Source organism: Chiloscyllium plagiosum, unplaced genomic scaffold (genome assembly GCF_037043375.1).
Source record: "Chiloscyllium plagiosum isolate Xiang-an unplaced genomic scaffold, Cpla_swu_hap1 HiC_scaffold_7, whole genome shotgun sequence".
Lineage (NCBI taxonomy): Eukaryota > Metazoa > Chordata > Chondrichthyes > Orectolobiformes > Hemiscylliidae > Chiloscyllium > Chiloscyllium plagiosum.
The window spans coordinates 23,254,059-23,272,067 of record NW_028270145.1 but is presented as its reverse complement, the minus strand read 5'-3'; the positions used below and the strand labels follow the sequence as shown (position 1 = coordinate 23,272,067).

At 54.3% G+C, this 18,009-nt stretch overlaps 1 protein-coding gene across 2 annotated transcripts in view; it reads right to left on the bottom strand.

Moving 5' to 3' along the window:
- The window catches only part of col18a1a (collagen type XVIII alpha 1 chain a), a 323,813-nt gene that overhangs the window by 89,934 nt on the left and 215,870 nt on the right, over positions 1 to 18,009 (bottom strand). For both annotated transcript variants that reach the window (XM_043693212.2, XM_043693211.2), the window contains 6 exons: positions 9,689 to 9,768; positions 8,291 to 8,317; positions 6,969 to 7,169; positions 6,102 to 6,128; positions 3,373 to 3,435; positions 2,110 to 2,214 (listed from right to left, as the gene is read on the bottom strand). In XM_043693212.2, the coding sequence (XP_043549147.2) occupies positions 2,110 to 2,214; positions 3,373 to 3,435; positions 6,102 to 6,128; positions 6,969 to 7,169; positions 8,291 to 8,317; positions 9,689 to 9,768 (503 nt within the window). The remainder of the gene's footprint in view (positions 1 to 2,109; positions 2,215 to 3,372; positions 3,436 to 6,101; positions 6,129 to 6,968; positions 7,170 to 8,290; positions 8,318 to 9,688; positions 9,769 to 18,009) is intronic.

Sequence of the window (18,009 nt, the reverse complement as noted above, 5' to 3'; positions counted from 1 at the left end):
GATCAGGTACATGGTTAACTCAGGATAAACAGTGATCAGGCACAGGGTTAACTCAGGGTAGGCAGTGATCAGGCACATGGTTAACTCAGGATAGGCAGTGATCAGGTACATGGTTAACTCAGGATAAACAGTGATCAGGCACAGGGTTAACTCAGGATAGGCAGTGATCAGGCACAGGGTTAACTCAGGATAAACAGTGATCAGGTACATGGTTAACTCAGGGTAGGCAGTGATCAGGTACATGGATAACTCAGGATAAACAGTGACCAGGTACATGGTTAACTCAGGATAAACAGTGATCAGGTACATGGTTAACTCAGGATAGGCAGTGATCAGGTACATGGTTAACTCAGGATAAACGGTGACCAGGTACATGGTTAACTCAGGACACGCAGTGATCAGGCACATGGTTAACTCAGGATAAACAATGATCAGGCACATGGTTAACTCAGGATAGGCAGTGATCAGGCACAGGGTTAACTCAGGACACGCAGTGATCAGGCACATGGTTAACTCAGGATAAACAATGATCAGGCACATGGTTAACTCAGGATAGGCAGTGATCAGGCACAGGGTTAACTCAGGACACGCAGTGATCAGGCACATGGTTAACTCAGGATAAACAGTGATCAGGTACATGGTTAACTCAGGATAGGCAGTGATCAGGTACATGGATAACTCAGGATAAACAGTGATCAGGCACAGGGTTAACTCAGGATAAACAGTGACCAGGTACATGGTTAACTCAGGATAAACAGTGATCAGGCACAGGGTTAACTCAGGATAAACAGTGATCAGGGACATGGTTAACTCAGGATAAACAGTGATCAGGTACATGGATAACTCAGGACACGCAGTGATCAGGCACAGGGTTAACTCAGGATAAACAGTGATCAGGTACATGGTTAACTCAGGATAGGCAGTGATAAGGTACATGGTTAACTCAGGATAAACAGTGATCAGGCACATGGTTAACTCAGGATAAACAGTGACCAGGTACGGGGCTAACTCAGGACACGCAGTGATCAGGCACAGGGTTAACTCAGGATAAACAGTGATCAGGCACATGGTTAACTCAGGATAGGCAGTGATCAGGTACATGGTTAACTCAGGATAGGCAGTGATCAGGCACATGGTTAACTCAGGATAAACAGTGGTCAGGCACATGGTTAACTCAGGAATAGCAGTGATAAGGTACATGGTTAACTCAGGATAGGCAGTGATCAGGCACATGGTTAACTCAGGAATAGCAGTGATAAGGTACATGGTTAACTCAGGAATAGCAGTGATAAGGTACATGGTTAACTCAGGATAGGCAGTGATCAGGTACATGGTTAACTCAGGATAAACAGTGGTCAGGTACATGGTTAACTCAGGATAGGCAGCGATCAGGTACATGGTTAACTCAGGATAAACATTGGTCAGGTACATGGTTAACTCAGGATATGTATATACTCTGCCCTGAGGGTTCTGATGGTTGATCACCATGGTGTGGCGAATTAGCAGAGAATTAGCAAAGTGGTGAAGAGAATCTGTAAGGTTTGAAGGGGAACCTGAAGTAAGACATTCATTGGATTCACATGGTCAGTACTACCTTTAGATGATGGGCAGTTAACTCCTCCAGTGAACAATAAATAAATACAGTTAAACAACTCATGAGCATGACTGGTTTTAGCAGTGACGTGTTGGAAAGGAGGGGTTTTGCTGTGCAAGGCTGTCATGGTTCGACACTTACTACTGTTGCCTCGGAGTCTGATGGTTTGAGATTTAGTCTCACTGCAGTGAACTGCTCACATCATCTGGACCAACAGATCCAGTGCAGCAGAAAGAGTGCTCTGCTGTTTGAACACCCACCCCATCAGGTCGCTGGCAAAGATTCCATGGGCGCCATTTCAAAAAAACAACATGGAGGGTCTGGCCGATATTTTTCCTTCAATCATGACGAGGTTTGTGGGCGCGCATTTCAGCACGTGCAACTCTTAAACTACACCCGTAATCACACATCAACAAGTATTTTATTGGTGTTCTGGGATAGATGCTACATCAATGCAATGTTTCTATGGCGTCCAGCTTGCCCTCCATTTTAACCACGCGGCTCGATTCACTTACTAGTTTGTCCATCTTGGTGATTACAGCTGGTGGGCCGGGCAAACAAGGCGGTCCAGGGGGTCCTGGAGGTCCAGGGGGTCCTGGGGATCCAATCCCTGGGTCACCCTGCAGGGGGAATAGGAAAGCCATTAGCTTAGGCCTGCACACAGTCTGACAGGTTCTGGCCTGACTCCAGCGTGGAGCGAGAGTTGACATACAGCCAGATTAGCAAGTTTTCCCAAACGCATCACATCATCCCGCACTCATCCAAACCAACGCGCTGACCCCTGGTGGCCATGATCTGCCCCTGCCTGACATTCCTGAGCCTGCCATTGGCCTGAGATGGCTGGCAGGAGGCAGTACTGTGTTAGACTCCAGTCGTCCACTAGAGAGTCAGTGTCCCATGTGGTCGGCAATATTCTGGACTGGTAATCCACGGGCCCTGGGGGACATGAGTTCAAATCTCACCACGGCAGCTGGGAGCGTTTACGTTCAACTCATGAATACATCTGGAGTTTAGGGAAAAAAACTAGTCTTATTAATAACAAATCTAAACATAGGTCGTGGCAAGAACTCATCTAGTTCACTCATGCCCTGAGGGAGAGGATGCTGTCTTTTCCAGGTCAGGCCTACATGTAACTCCAGACCCACAGCGATGGGGCTGACTCTTAATTGCCCTCTGAAATGACCCAGTGAGCCCCTCGGTTCAAGGGGAGGGCCACATCCCACAAAACAATCAATAACAGAGAGGAAAGAAAATCCTTAGCCCAGACATTTGAAAACAGGAGGAGGTCACAAAGGCTCTCTAACCTGCTTAGATCAGGACTGAGCTGGATCTCTGCTCCATTTACCCATATAAACTCTGTGACCTTTGACACTCTTACCCAACAAAATCTATCAATCTGCTTCTGAAATTTTCAATCCACCCGCCAGCCTCTGTAATATTTCGGGGTGACAGAAATTTTCACTTCCTGTTGTTTGAAAGCCCCCCGGCCTTGGCTCTACTTTTTAAGGGTGTGCCTTCCCCCTTCATCATCCCTCACCCCACACCCTCCGCCCCAGTTTTGGACCCCACCACAGTAATTACTTTCCTCTTACCAACCGTCGCAATCCTTTAATCATCCGAGACATGAAACAATTAAATCAGCCCCTCAAATTGTCTACTCCAGGCGATCTGGGATTGAAATGTCTTGTTTTAATTTATTCAGGTTTTCCAAAACTGGGAAGGGAACCAGGAAAGGGAAAGGAACCAGAAAGTGGAGACGGATCTCATCGGAGGCTGACCTTATTGCCTTTCGCTCCGTGATCCCCCGGGGTCCCTGGGAAACCTTGAGGGCCGATCTCACCCTGAACAAAGGAAGGGAAACAAAGAGTCAATGTTACAGGCAGCTCCCCCACCCCGCGCTGCACCTCCTCACACACACCTGAGGTTACAAACGGTGCCTGAAACGTTCACGGAGAAATATCTTTGTTAAAATAGATGAGAATAGGCACAGGCTAATATTCAGCAACATAGGGGAACATGGGGCGATGTGTAGGTCTCTCAGCTTTTCCAGCCTATTCGACTGAAATCATGGCTGATCCGTATCATCATTGAACAGTGACTGAGTGCAACACTGTCAGGAATGTTTTATTTGTGGAATCTCTACGGTGTGGAAGCAGGCCATTCAGCCCAACATGTTCCCACTGACCCTCCAAAAAGCATCCCACCCAGACTATTCCCCCCTACCCTATCTCTGGGGCCCTGCATTTCCCATGGCTAACCCACCCAGCCTGCACATCTCTGCACACTACGAGCAATTTAGCACGGCCAATCCACTCAACCTGCACATCTTTGGACTGTGGGAAGAAACTGGAGCACCCGGAGGAAACCCACGCTGACACGGGGAGAATATGCAAACTCCACACAGACAGTCGCCTGAGGCGGGATTTGAACCTGGGTCCCTGGCACCGTGAGGTAGCAGTGCTAACCACTGCAGTGCTGCCCAGTGCTGTTCCTTTGGACATGATATTAAAGTGTGGCCCTTCCCGTCCTCTGGAATGGACATTATTATTTCATGGGAGTGCAGAGGGGTCTTCCCGAATATCGTGGTGAAAATTAAGCCCCCCTCTTTCCCCTCCACCCCCCCAGGCCGCCTGACCAACATCATTGGAAAGGCAGGTCTGGTCACCATCACATGGTAAGAGCTTGCTATATATAAAAGAAAGTGGCAGCTGCCTTTTTGACATTACAACAGTGACTACACTGCAGAACGGCTTCTTCCTTTGGGGACATCCTGTGGTCATGAAAGGCGCTGCGCAAATTCAAGTCGGTCATTCTCCCAAAGATACCCATGCATTCTAAATACTCCAATTGAGATGTACTGCATACACGTACAGAGGTATGTGTCTGACCCCTGTGCTAGCTTGCCTGCAGTTGCAGTATTTGTCCAGTTAACGGGAACTCTGTTACAGGGAGAACACGAATGAAGGTGATTCTCAAAGGTACGAAAACGGACGATGAATTAGAAACCAAACTGGCACTGCTGCTTTCTGTCCACAAGGCATTTAAAGTAATGAAGAGGTTCAACAGAGGAGTTGGCAGGAAAGCTGTTTCCACTTGTGGACAGAGACCAAAATTGAAGCTATGACTATGTCGGAGTCACTAATAAGTTCAAGAAGATACTCAGGAGAAACCACTTCACCCAACAGTGGTTGACTTAATTATTTATTGTCATGTGCATTTTGTTGCAAAATAGAGTGAAACGTGTTGCAAAGTGTGGAGTGGATGAGGCAAATAACATGGTTAAAAATCACACAACCCCAGGTTAATAGTCCAACAGGTTTAATTGGAAGGCCTCACTTTCGGAGCACTGCTCCTTCATCAGGTGGTAGTGAAGGACACAACTGTAAGGCACAGAAGCTTCTGTGTTCTACGATCTTATTCTCCACAACCACCTGGTGAAGGAGCAGAGCTCCAAAAGTTAGTGCTTCCAATTAAACCTGTTGGACTATAACCTGGGGTTGTGTGATTTTTAACTTTGTCCACTCCAGTCCAACACTGGCATCTCCGAATCACAAATAACATGGACACCTTTACTGGGAAACTGGATAAACGCGGGAGAAATGACTCAGAGGTGACATTTGGATGAAGAGGAGTGGGAGCAGAATTGTTTGGAGTGTAATCACCCTTAGGATCAAGGGGAGGCCATTCGGCCTCTTGACCCCGTTCTACCGTTCCCTGAGATCACAGCTGATCTGATTATTCTCCATTCTCCCTTACCCCCTGTTAACCTTTCACCCTCCCTTGGGCTAACAAGAATCTGTCTCCCTCGGCCTTAAAAATATTCAAGGTCTCTGCTCCTGCTGCCTTTTGGGAAAGACAGAATTCCAAAGACTTACGACTCTCCATGAGGAAAAGTTACTCCTCATCCCTGCACAAACTGGTTTGGCTGTCTGTGCTGCAATTCTTTACAAACTTTCATTTCTACTGGTGTTACGAAGCAAGATTTGTGTAATCAGAACTTATTTGCATTGGAATCAGGATTAATTAAGGGCGATCTCAGGGAAGAATCATAATGCCGGGGTAGACAGTGCGAGATTAGTAATCCAGAGAGCCAGGTTAATGCCCTAGGGAAACCGGTTCAAATCCTACCAGTCCTTGTGGAATTTAAAGTCGGTTGGTAAATTTGTGGAATTGCGAAGTTGTCTCCGAAGCGGTGACTATGACAACCAACCCTCGACTGAAGGAAATCCACCACCTTTACCTGATGGAGCACCCGTGACTCCTGATCCACATGGGAACACTCCATCACTGAAGGAGAAACCCTTGCGGAGGTGAAGGGACTCACACGTTCGGGGACGAGCTAAGGAGGAGGAAATTCCCCGGCTCAGGAATGACCGATCTGAGCAGTCGCCAATGGTTCACCCCCTTTCCCTGTAAACAATTGAACACCCCTTACCCAGGAGTTTGGTCATTTACCAAACATGAGCTCCCAACAAGGTATCCAAAAGTAAAATAATCAGCCGCTCACCCTCTTGCCGTCTTCGCCAGGATCACCCTGTAGGTAAGGATGACACAGGATGTTATAACAGTGTTAATGGAGAGCAGAGATACACCAGATCTTCATCCCTCTTTGAACAGAGGGGGATGGACACCAGATACAGGAGGTACACATTATTGACTGTCCTTAACTCGGAATGACATCGGAATTGGACAAGGTCATATCAGACCCTTTAGTCACGTAGAATCATAGACTCCCTGCGGTGTGGAAGGATGCCATTTGGCCCGTCAAGGCCACACTGACCCTCCTAGAAGCATCCCACCCAGACTCAACCCTCTACACCCTATCCCTGTAACCCTGCATTTCCCATGGCTAACCCACCCAGCCTGCACATCCCTGGACATTACAGGCAATTGAGCATGGCCAATTCACCTGACCTGCTCAACTTTGGACTGTGGGAGGAGACTGGAGCACCCGGAGGAAACCAACGCAGACACAGGGAGAATGTGCAAACTCCACACAGTCAGTCACCCGAGGCGGGAATCGAACCTGGGTCCCTGGCGCTGGGAGGCAGGAGGGCTAACCACTGAGCCAGCCTGCTGCACATTCGAGTCGCAGGGAGAAAGGGGTTGGTTGAATGAAGCTGGGCGGTAAAAGCTTTCGTCTCGAACCAGCTCAGTCTTGAGGGGAACCCTGCCCTGTTTGAAAGCTCTCCAATACCACCCACCCCACCCCTCCGCCTTTAGTCAATGCCAACGCCCGTGACCCCTCTGGGCAAGATTCACGTCCACAGGCAGCTTTTTATTTCAGATGGAGCCAGTAAAATCTCGCAAGGGGGAGGGCGATGCCCCAAACCGTACGGGGCGGGGGTCGAGGGGGCAAATCCTGACTACTCACCGGCTCTCCGGCTCTCCCGGGGGGTCCGGGAGGTCCCTGCGGTCCAGGAGGTCCTTCCACACCGACCACACGCTCCACCGTCACTCCGTCACCACGTTCCCGCACTGTGGTAGCGGCGGATCCTGGAGGACCCGGCGGGCCCTGGATCCCGGGGGATCCTTTCTCTCCTTTCGGACCGCGGTACCCGAATCCGGCGGTGCCCTGACCGGAGAGGGAAGGGGAAGACGAAGAACGTGAGACCCGTGGTGCAGCCCATCGCCTCACTCCTCACCCCGAAGCCTCGTCTGGGTACAGTGTTGGTCTCCCCTCCCCAGGGCTCCTCATCAAACTCAACCCGGGGATTCCAGATCCTCTGGGATTTAACGGCTGCAGTGGGGGAAGATCAGGAGGCGGGAATTGGAGGTTCCTCACTGGGTTGCGGTGGAGGGGGAGGTTACCCAGATGGGGGACTCGGTAACAACTGTACAAAGCTGGGAGCGCAGAGGGGAGTGGACACAGGGATTGGTTGCCAGCGAGGACACGGGCTTCAGGGATTGGATGGTCTGCCGATCTGGGCAGGACCTGCCAGGGATTGGTTGAGCCACTGCTCCAGGAACTGAACGGCTTCTGCCAACTAACAGGTCAAAGGTCATCGACATGCCGGGGTCAAGGGGGGAGAAGCCAGAAACAAAAACAGACCTTCGCACCCAAACCCGAACAGGCTCCCGTATTAAGCACGTCAACCCCCCGATCCTATCCAGGGAGTTTGGTCATGCCGTCGCAGCGCCAGCCCCTGGTGGAACACGGCCCCTTCTGACAGTCCGGGTCAGCGAGAGAACATTCCGGATCATCGGTCAGAGCAGACTGAGGGAGCTCAACCCCTCGGCAGAGCAGATTGTGGGAGATCAGTGACTGGCAGCTACATCTGCCCCTCTGGGAGGGAGTCTCTCTCTCTCTCTCTCTCTGTCCCTCTCTTTGTCCATCAAACTGATAGCACAGACAGAGAGAGACAGAGAGACACTCCTTCGTCTGTTGGGGGACGGTTCCCGCGACATTAATGGCAACAAAACAAGATGGGAAAGTTTTGCTTTTAAAATGCGGTGAGTGACTGTGATATGAAATACAGGGCAGTGGGCGCGGGGTTGATCAGAAACTTCAAAAGGGGGACTGGAACTATTATTGGAAAAGAGAAATTTGCAGCACTCTGTGGAAGGAGTCAGTGGATGGGTGGGGCGGAGGGTGGGACCAACTGGACTCCACCTTCAAAGAGTTAGAACACGCGCAGTGGGCCGAATGGTGTCCTCTTGTGCTGAGGTTGAAAGACCGTTCTGGATATACCATACCTTTTCACCCGGATCCCCTTTGTCACCCTGTAGGGGGGGGGAAACATACAAACATAAAAAAACATGTTAGGAGCACAAGAGGGACCATCTGAAAGGTGCCAGGTCGCACAATACTTCATTCAACCTGGAGCCCTGGCTCACAGAGACAGAACTCTAACTAAACATTCCCACTTACTGCTGCCCCGGTCACAGCAAAACAAAACATCACATTTCAGGGCACGGAGGTTTCGCCAGGACAAAGCTAACCCTGGTGCAATTTTTCTGCACCACTTCCTCCGGGTGCTATCCCGGCTTTTGGGCCTTCTCCAGTCGTCAGAGAAGGACAGGCCTCAAAACCAAGCGTACGTTGAATAGAGGCGGTTGGAATGACGAGGGGTTTTCATGGGGTCGACGAGGGGTTTTCATGGGGTCAACGAGGGGTTTTCATGGGGTCAACGAGGGCAAAGTGTTTCCATTGGCAGGAGGGCGTCGGTAACCAGAGGGACACAGGGCCTAAGAACCTGAGGTGGGGATGAGGAGAATATTTTTATAGGTGGTGAATGTGGGACAGGCTGATGAGAGGACAATGGAAACAGATTCATTGAAGGCGAAATTCGGGCCTAGGCTGAAAGAGCAAGAGGGTTGAAGTTAGCTCTTTCAAACAGTCAGCACAGGTGCAACGGGCAGAGTGGCCTGCTAATGATTTCCTGTTTTGATCGTCCCACAGAGCGATTGAGTCCACTGGACATCTCATCAAAGCACCAGAGAGCTGAAAGACCCTTAGGTACTGCTGTAGGCTTACATTTTAGGCCTGGTAGCAAAGCGCAGGCTCTGAAGAGACTGGAATGTTGGGGGTCTTCATTAATAAAGCACTCTATCTGCGAGTGAGAAATGGTGGACAAGTTAGTGGAGTGAAACTGAGGTGAGAGAATGGGAGATTTCTCTACATTTCACTCGCATATTCTCTCTGGAACAGGCCTGGGATTAAGTGCCTGAGTGGAACCAGATATGATGACTTTCCCAAAAGTAGGCGGGGGAGGGGGGGCAGCAGAGTCTGTTGCTGGTTCTCCAGCTAGGCCCCCTGCCACCCTCGCAACATTAACCCGTAACCTTTACAATTCCAATAAACAGTTGATGCCAGTGCAGTTGAGCACGGAGTTTGGGGAGGGCGGGGGAGGTGGTATTCACTGACGGAAACAGTTTCTCATCTGGGTCTGGATGTGACTCCTGTCCCAGGCCAGTGTGGTTGCCTCTCGACCGTGCTCTCATGACAGCCCCTCAGTTAGATCAGCAAACCATCACTACCATTAGCTCAACAGGTTAACACCATCTCAGGGCTTCAGTGAGCCCCCTGCACAGACAGTCATTTAGAAACTGATGGGTGGAAGCCTTTTCCAGGTAGGCCCGGTTCACACCTACCTTCTCTCCTTTGATGACTGCACCGAAACCAGCTCCACTCTCTCCTTTCGGCCCACTGTAAACCTTCTCTCCCACCGAGCCTGTGAAGGGACCAGAGAAAAACTGGTCACAAGGCTGCCTTTGTTTGACTCCTGGCAATTTTTAAAAATAGAATCCCTACCGTGTGGAAACAGGCCTTTCAGACGAACAAGTCCACACCGACCCTCTGAAGAGTAATCCATCCAGACCCATTTCCCCCTATCCTATATTTACCCCTGACTAATGCACCTAACCTACACATCCCTGAACACTGTGGGCAATTTAGCATGGCCATTTCACCTGACCCGCACATCTTTGGATTGTGAGAGGAAACCAGAGCAAACCCACACAGGCATGGGGAGAATGTGCAAACTCCACACAGATAGTCGCCTGAGGCTCGAATTGAACCCAGGTCCCTGGTGCTGTGAGGCAGCAGTGCTAACCACTGTGCCACCGTGCCACTAGCGAAAAAAACCCGCTGTACCACTTTCACTCGGTGAGTCATTGTCTCGGCTGACCCTGGCCTGTCCATTCAGGACCATGTCTCCAGGATTAATGACAGTGCGGCAGCCCACACAGTGTCAGCCTCCAATCCAGGCCCACGTTCTCTCCAGATTTAACCCCAGGTTCGAGAGTGGCAGTAGACAACTCTCCAGCCCCTTGAGCCTGCTCTGCTGTTGGTGGCTGATCCTCAGCTTCGAAACCATTCCCTCCCATTCCACATGGTGCCAAGAGACCCCCAGGTCTGTCCATGCCAGTCTTGTATATATACACACACAGACACAGACACCTCCCCCATCCATATACACACACACATCCATCCATACACACACACAGCCAGACACACACATAGTCATACACACAGAGCCGTACACACAGACACACACATACAGAAACACACACACACCCCCATCCATACACATACACACACACCCATCCATACACACACATAGCCATACACGCGTGCGCACACAGCCATACACACAGACACACATGCACACACACAGCCATACACACATGCACACACGCAGACACACACAGCCATACACACACTCTCTCTCTGCGGTGGAATATCCACATCTCTGCGCCGGGGGGGGGGGGGGAGGGGTAGGGAGAGGAGAATTCCAGAGGCTCATGAGCTTTGAGCAGAGGAAGGTCTCCCCGTATCACTCCTAAAGCCCTTTATCCCGAGCCAACGTGTCCCAGCTCAGGAAGGAGGTGGAGTCAGATGGGATCGTCTCTCCTTCTCCTCAACTCCAGAGAACATTGGCCCAACATACTCAGCTTCCTGTCATCAAAAGCGCCACCCCCCGGCCTTCCCAAACCCTGGCCCTAATTGAGCAGATAATGGCTGCACACCCTCCAATGTGGGTACCTGGTTGTGGAGAGTAAGGCTGCACCAGGATTCCAGATGTGGTCACACTGTGCTATTACCTTCACTCCTGTACTCCACACCTCTCGGAGTAAAGGCCAGTGTCTCTCCCCCTACAATGTGATTCCGTTCTCATCAGCACGAGCTCACTGACCTATCCCCACTCCAAGTCCCATCAAGCCCTCGCACCCTCTTCCTGCTGGTCTGATGCCTTTTTCGGGCACACGGACATCCCCAGGCCCCCTCCTCTCGGCTGGACGCAGGGTCCACTGCATGTTCTCTCTTCCAGATGAGGCCTAGGAGTGGGGGGGGGGGGGGGGGGGGGGAGGGAAGGCCTACTGGCCCAACACTGACACCCACAGATGAGCTGCCCAGCATGGCCTCGCTGCTGGTGGGCTGCTGCTGTGTGCTGACCGGCCAACATCGCCACGGTGCTGATAATTCAAAAGGCAGTGCATCATGGTCGTGGAGAGCTTTTTTGGGTGGTTGGGGGGGGGGGGGGGGGGGGGTTGTTCTGAGGGCAGGGCTAGGTGCTATGCAAATGCACCTCCTCACCATCTTTCCTAAATGAGGAGGAGCTTTCCCGTCACAGAGAGGTGGGATTCGGCTGAGAGACACGAGGAAGACGGGGGTGGGGGTGTAGACAGCAGGAAAGAAACCGACAGAGATCAAGGGCGGGGTAAATTCGGAAGAGGGGTGCCCAGTGGGAAGACACTAGGCCAGACGTGACCGGGGGAGGGGGTCATCCTTGTCATGGGAGACCAGTGCCCTGAATGGGATCTGCCCAGAGTGGCCAGCAGTTAACCCAACATGCCCCAACTCTGATTTGAAGGTGCCGGTGTTGGACTGGGGTGTACAGAGTTAAAAAACCCACACAACACCGAGTTGTAGTCCAACAGGTTTAATTGGAGGCACACTAGCTTTCTGAGCGCTGCTCTTTCAACACAACCACATGATGAAGGAGCGTCGCTCTGAAAGCTAGTGCTTCCCAATAAACCTGTTGGACGACAACTCGGTGTTGTCTGATTTTTAACTTTGTCCCAGCTCTCTGTGTTATTTATCTTCCGCCCTCCCCAGTCCAGACCAACAATGCAGAAAACCATTAAATCCAACAGCACAAGTAATAGTTAAACGTTGCAGCTACTCTAAGTGCCTCACCCACTCTGATTGATGTTCACACTCACCCGGGAGAACCCTCGCTTCCTGAAATGCTGCTTGCTTGCCCTGCACTTTGGTTTTCAACCACAAGAGGGTACTGCAGTCCCACAGAGCAGCTCGAGAAAGGGTTCAAATCCCAGAGAGAGTGTCAGCTTCCTGTAACCTTCCAGCACGACATTTCACTCAGTATGCCACACAGTGTGAACCTCTTTCCAAATCTGCCCTGGAGATGACTTGCTTCCCGTTAACATACCTGCATCAACAATACTAGCGCAGCAATAAAAAGTCCCGCTGTGAATCATTTCACTAGGTTCCACATCATTTCACTGAGTAATAATTTAAAGACAAAATCACTGCAGAAATGTAAGGACTGACAATGCAGCACTCCCTCAGCATTGACCCTCCGACAGTGCGGCACTCCCTCAGCATTGACCCTCCGACAGTGCGGCACTCCCTCAGCACTGACCCTCCGACAGTGCGGCACCCCCTCAGCACTGACCCTCCGACAGTGCGGCCCTCTCTCAGCACTGACCCTCCGATAGTGTGGCGCTCCCTCAGCACTGACCCTCCGACAGTGCGGCACTCCCTCAGCATTGACCCTCCGACAGTGCGACTCTCCCTCAGCATTGACCCTCCGACAGTGCGGCACCCCCTCAGCACTGACCCTCCGACAGTGCGGCACTCCCTCAGCACGGACCCTCCGACAGTGCGGCACTCCCTCAGCACTGGCCCTCTGACAGTGCAGCGCTCCCTCAGCACTGACCCTCCAACAGGGCGGCACTCCCTCAGCACGGACCCTCCGACCGTGCGGCATTCCATCAGCACTGACCCTCCGACAGTGCGGCACTCCCTCAGCACTGGCCCTCCGACCGTGCGACTCTCCCTCAGCACTGGCCCTCCGACAGTGCGGCACTCCCTCAGCACTGACCCTCCGACAGTGCGGCACTCCCTCAGCACTGACCCTCCGACAGTGCGGCACTCCCTCAGCACTGACCCTCCCACCGTGCGGCACTCCCTCAGCACTGACCCTCCGACAGTGCGGCACTCCCTCAGCACGGACCCTCCGACCGTGCGTCACTCCCTCAGCACTGACCCTCCGACAGTGCGGCACTCCCTCAGCACTGACCCTCCGCCAGTGTAACATTTTCTCAGGACTGGCCTGCTGACAGTGCGGCACTCCCTCAGTACTGATAATCCGACAGTGTAACATTCCCTCAGCACTGACCCTCCGACAGTGCGGCACTCCCTCAGCACTGACCCTCCGACAGTGCGGCACACCCTCAGCACTGACCCTCCGACCGTGCGGCACTCCCTCAGCACTGACCCTCCGACAGTGCGGCACTCCCTCAGCACGGACCCTCCGACCGTGCGGCATTCCATCAGCACTGACCCTCCGACAGTGCGGCACTCCCTCAGCACTGGCCCTCCGACCGTGCGGCTCTCCCTCAGCACTGGCCCTCCGACAGTGCGGCACTCCCTCAGCACTGACCCTCCGACAGTGCGGCACTCCCTCAGCACTGACCCTCCGACAGTGCGGCACTCCCTCAGCACTGACCCTCCGACAGTGTAACATTCCCTCAGGACTGCCCTTCTGACAGTGCGGCACTCCCTCAGCACTGACCCTCTGACAGTGCAGCACTCCCTCAGCATTGACCCTCCGACAGTGTAACATTTTCTCAGGACTGGCCTTCTGACAGTGCGGCACTCCCTCAGTACTGACCCTCCGACAGTGTAACATTCCATCAGGACTGGCCCTCCGACAGTGCGGCACTCCCTCAGCACTGATTCTCCGACAGTGCGGCACTCCCTCAGCACTGACCCTCCGACAGTGCAGCGCTCTCTCAGCACTGACCCTCCGACAGTGTGGCACTCCCTCAGCACTGACCCTCTGACAGTGCAGCGCTCCCTCTGCACTGACCCTCCGACAGTGTAACATTTTCTCAGGACTGGCCTTCTGACAGTGCGGCACTCCCTCAGTACTGATAATCCGACAGTGTAACATTCCCTCAGCACTGACCCTCCGACAGTGCGGCACTCCCTCAGCACTGACCCTCTGACCGTGCGGCACTCCCTCAGCACTGACCCTCTGACAGTGCGGCACTCCCTCAGCACTGACCCTCCGACAGTGCGGCACTCACTCAGCACGGACCCTCCGACCGTGCGGCACTCACTCAGCACTGACCCTCCGGCAGTGCGGCACTCCCTCAGCACTGACCCTCCGCCAGTGTAACATTTTCTCAGGACTGGCCTGCTGACAGTGCGGCACTCCCTCAGTACTGATAATCCGACAGTGTAACATTCCCTCAGCACTGACCCTCCGACAGTGCGGCACTCCCTCAGCACTGACCCTCCGACAGTGCAGCGCTCCCTCAGCACTGACCCTCCGACAATGCAGCGCTCCCTCAGCACTGACCCTCTGACAGTGCAGCGCTCCCTCAGCACTGACCCTCCAACAGGGCGGCACTCCCTCAGCACTGACCCTCCGACAGTGCGGCACTCCCTCAGCACTGACCCTCCGACCGTGCGGCACTCCCTCAGCACTGACCCTCCGACAGTGCGGCACTCCCTCAGCACGGACCCTCCGACCGTGCGGCACTCCCTCAGCACTGACCCTCCGACAGTGCAGCACTCCCTCAGCATTGACCCTCCGACAGTGTAACATTTTCTCAGGACTGGCCTTCTGACAGTGCGGCACTCCCTCAGTACTGATAATCCGACAGTGTAACATTCCCTCAGCACTGACCCTCCGACAGTGCGGCACTCCCTCAGCACTGACCCTCCCACAGTGCGGCACTCCCTCAGCACTGACCCTCCGACAGTGCGGCACTCCCACAGCACGGACCCTCCGACCGTGCGGCATTCCCTCAGCACTGACCCTCCGACAGTGCGGCACTCCCTCAGCACTGGCCCTCCGACCGTGCAGCTCTCCCTCAGCACTGGCCCTCCGACCGTGCGGCTCTCCCTCAGCACTGACCCTCCGACAGTGCGGCACTCCCTCAGCACTGACCCTCCGACAGTGTAACATTCCCTCAGCACTGACCCTCCGACAATGTAATATTTTCTCAGGACGGGCCTTCTGACAGTGCGGCACTCCCTCAGTACTGATCCTCCGACAGTGTAACATTCCCTCAGGACTGGCCCTCTGACAGTGCGGCACTCCCTCAGCACTGACCCTCCGACAGTGTAACATTTTCTCAGGACTGGCCTTCTGACAGTGCGCACACCCTCAGTACTGATCCTCCGACAGTGTAACATTCCCTCAGCACTGACCCTCCGACAGTGCGGCACTCCCTCAGCACTGACCCTCCGACAGTGCAGCGCTCCCTCAGCACTGACCCTCTGACAGTGCAGCGCTCCCTCAGCACTGACCCTCTGACAGGGCGGCACTCCCTCAGCACTGACCCTCCGACAGTGCGGCACTCCCACAGCACTGACCCTCCGACAGTGCGGCACTCCCTCAGTACTGACCCTCCGACAGTGCGGCACTCCCTCAGCACTGACCCTCCGACAGTGCGGCACTCCCTCAGCACGGACCCTCCGACCGTGCGGCACTCCCTCAGCACTGACCCTCCGAGAGTGCGGCACTCCCTCAGCACTGGCCCTCCGAACGTGCGGCACTCCCTCAGCACTGGCCCTCCGACAGTGCGGCACTCCCTCAGCACTGACCCTCCGACAGTGCGGCACTCCCTCAGCACTGACCCTCCGAGAGTGTAACATTCCCTCAGTACTGACCCTCCGACAGTGTAACAGTCCCTCAGGACTGGCCCTCCGACAGTGTAACATTCCCTCAGCACTGACCCTCCGACAGTGTAACATTTTCTCAGGACTGGCACTCCGACAGTGCGGCACTCCCTCAGTACTGACCCTCCGACAGTGTAACATTCCCTCAGGACTGGCCCTCCGACAGTGCGGCACTCCCTCAGCACTGACACTCTGACAGTGCAGCGCTCCCTCAGCACTGACCCTCCGACAGTGCGGCACTCCCTCAGCACTGACACTCTGACAGTGCAGCGCTCCCTCAGCACTGACCCTCCGACAGTGCGGCACTCCCTCAGCACTGACCCTCCGACAGTGCAGCGCTCCCTCAGCACTGACCCTCTGACAGTGCGGCACTCCCTCAGTACTGATAATCCGACAGTGTAACATTCCCTCAGCACTGACCCTCCGACAGTGCGGCACTCCCTCAGCACTGACCCTCCGAGAGTGTAACATTCCCTCAGTACTGACCCTCCGACAGTGTAACAGTCCCTCAGGACTGGCCCTCCGACAGTGTAACATTCCCTCAGCACTGACCCTCCGACAGTGTAACATTTTCTCAGGACTGGCACTCCGACAGTGCGGCACTCCCTCAGTACTGACCCTCCGACAGTGTAACATTCCCTCAGGACTGGCCCTCCGACAGTGCGGCACTCCCTCAGCACTGACACTCTGACAGTGCAGCGCTCCCTCAGCACTGACCCTCCGACAGTGCGGCACTCCCTCAGCACTGACACTCTGACAGTGCAGCGCTCCCTCAGCACTGACCCTCCGACAGTGCGGCACTCCCTCAGCACTGACCCTCCGACAGTGCAGCGCTCCCTCAGCACTGACCCTCTGACAGTGCGGCACTCCCTCAGTACTGATAATCCGACAGTGTAACATTCCCTCAGCACTGACCCTCCGACAGTGCGGCACTCCCTCAGCACTGACCCTCCGAGAGTGTAACATTCCCTCAGTACTGACCCTCCGACAGTGTAACAGTCCCTCAGGACTGGCCCTCCGACAGTGTAACATTCCCTCAGCACTGACCCTCCGACAGTGTAACATTTTCTCAGGACTGGCACTCCGACAGTGCGGCACTCCCTCAGTACTGACCCTCCGACAGTGTAACATTCCCTCAGGACTGGCCCTCCGACAGTGCGGCACTCCCTCAGCACTGACACTCTGACAGTGCAGCGCTCCCTCAGCACTGACCCTCCGACAGTGCGGCACTCCCTCAGCACTGACACTCTGACAGTGCAGCGCTCCCTCAGCACTGACCCTCCGACAGTGCGGCACTCCCTCAGCACTGACCCTCCGACAGTGCAGCGCTCCCTCAGCACTGACCCTCTGACAGTGCGGCACTCCCTCAGTACTGATAATCCGACAGTGTAACATTCCCTCAGCACTGACCCTCCGACAGTGCGGCACTCCCTCAGCACTGACCCTCCGACAGTGTAACATTCCCTCAGCACTGACCCTCCGACAGTGCAGCGCTCCCTCAGCACTGACCCTCCGACAGTGCGGCACTCCCTCAGCACTGACCCTCCGACAGTGCAGCGCTCCCTCAACACTGACCCTCTGACAGTGCGGCACTCCCTCAGTACTGATAATCCGACAGTGTAACATTCCCTCAGCACTGACCCTCCGACAGGGCGGCACTCCCTCAGCACTGACCCTCCGACAATGCAGCGCTCCCTCAGCACTGACCCTCCGACAGTGCGGCGCTCCCTCAGCACTGACCCTCCGACAGGGCGGCACTCCCTCAGCACTGACCCTCCGACAGTGCGGCACTCCCTCAGCACTGACCCTCCCACCGTGCGGCACTCCCTCAGCACTGACCCTCCGACAGTGCGGCACTCCCTCAGCACGGACCCTCCGACCGTGCGTCACTCCCTCAGCACTGACCCTCCGACAGTGCGGCACTCCCTCAGCACTGACCCTCCGCCAGTGTAACATTTTCTCAGGACTGGCCTGCTGACAGTGCGGCACTCCCTCAGTACTGATAATCCGATAGTGTAACATTCCCTCAGCA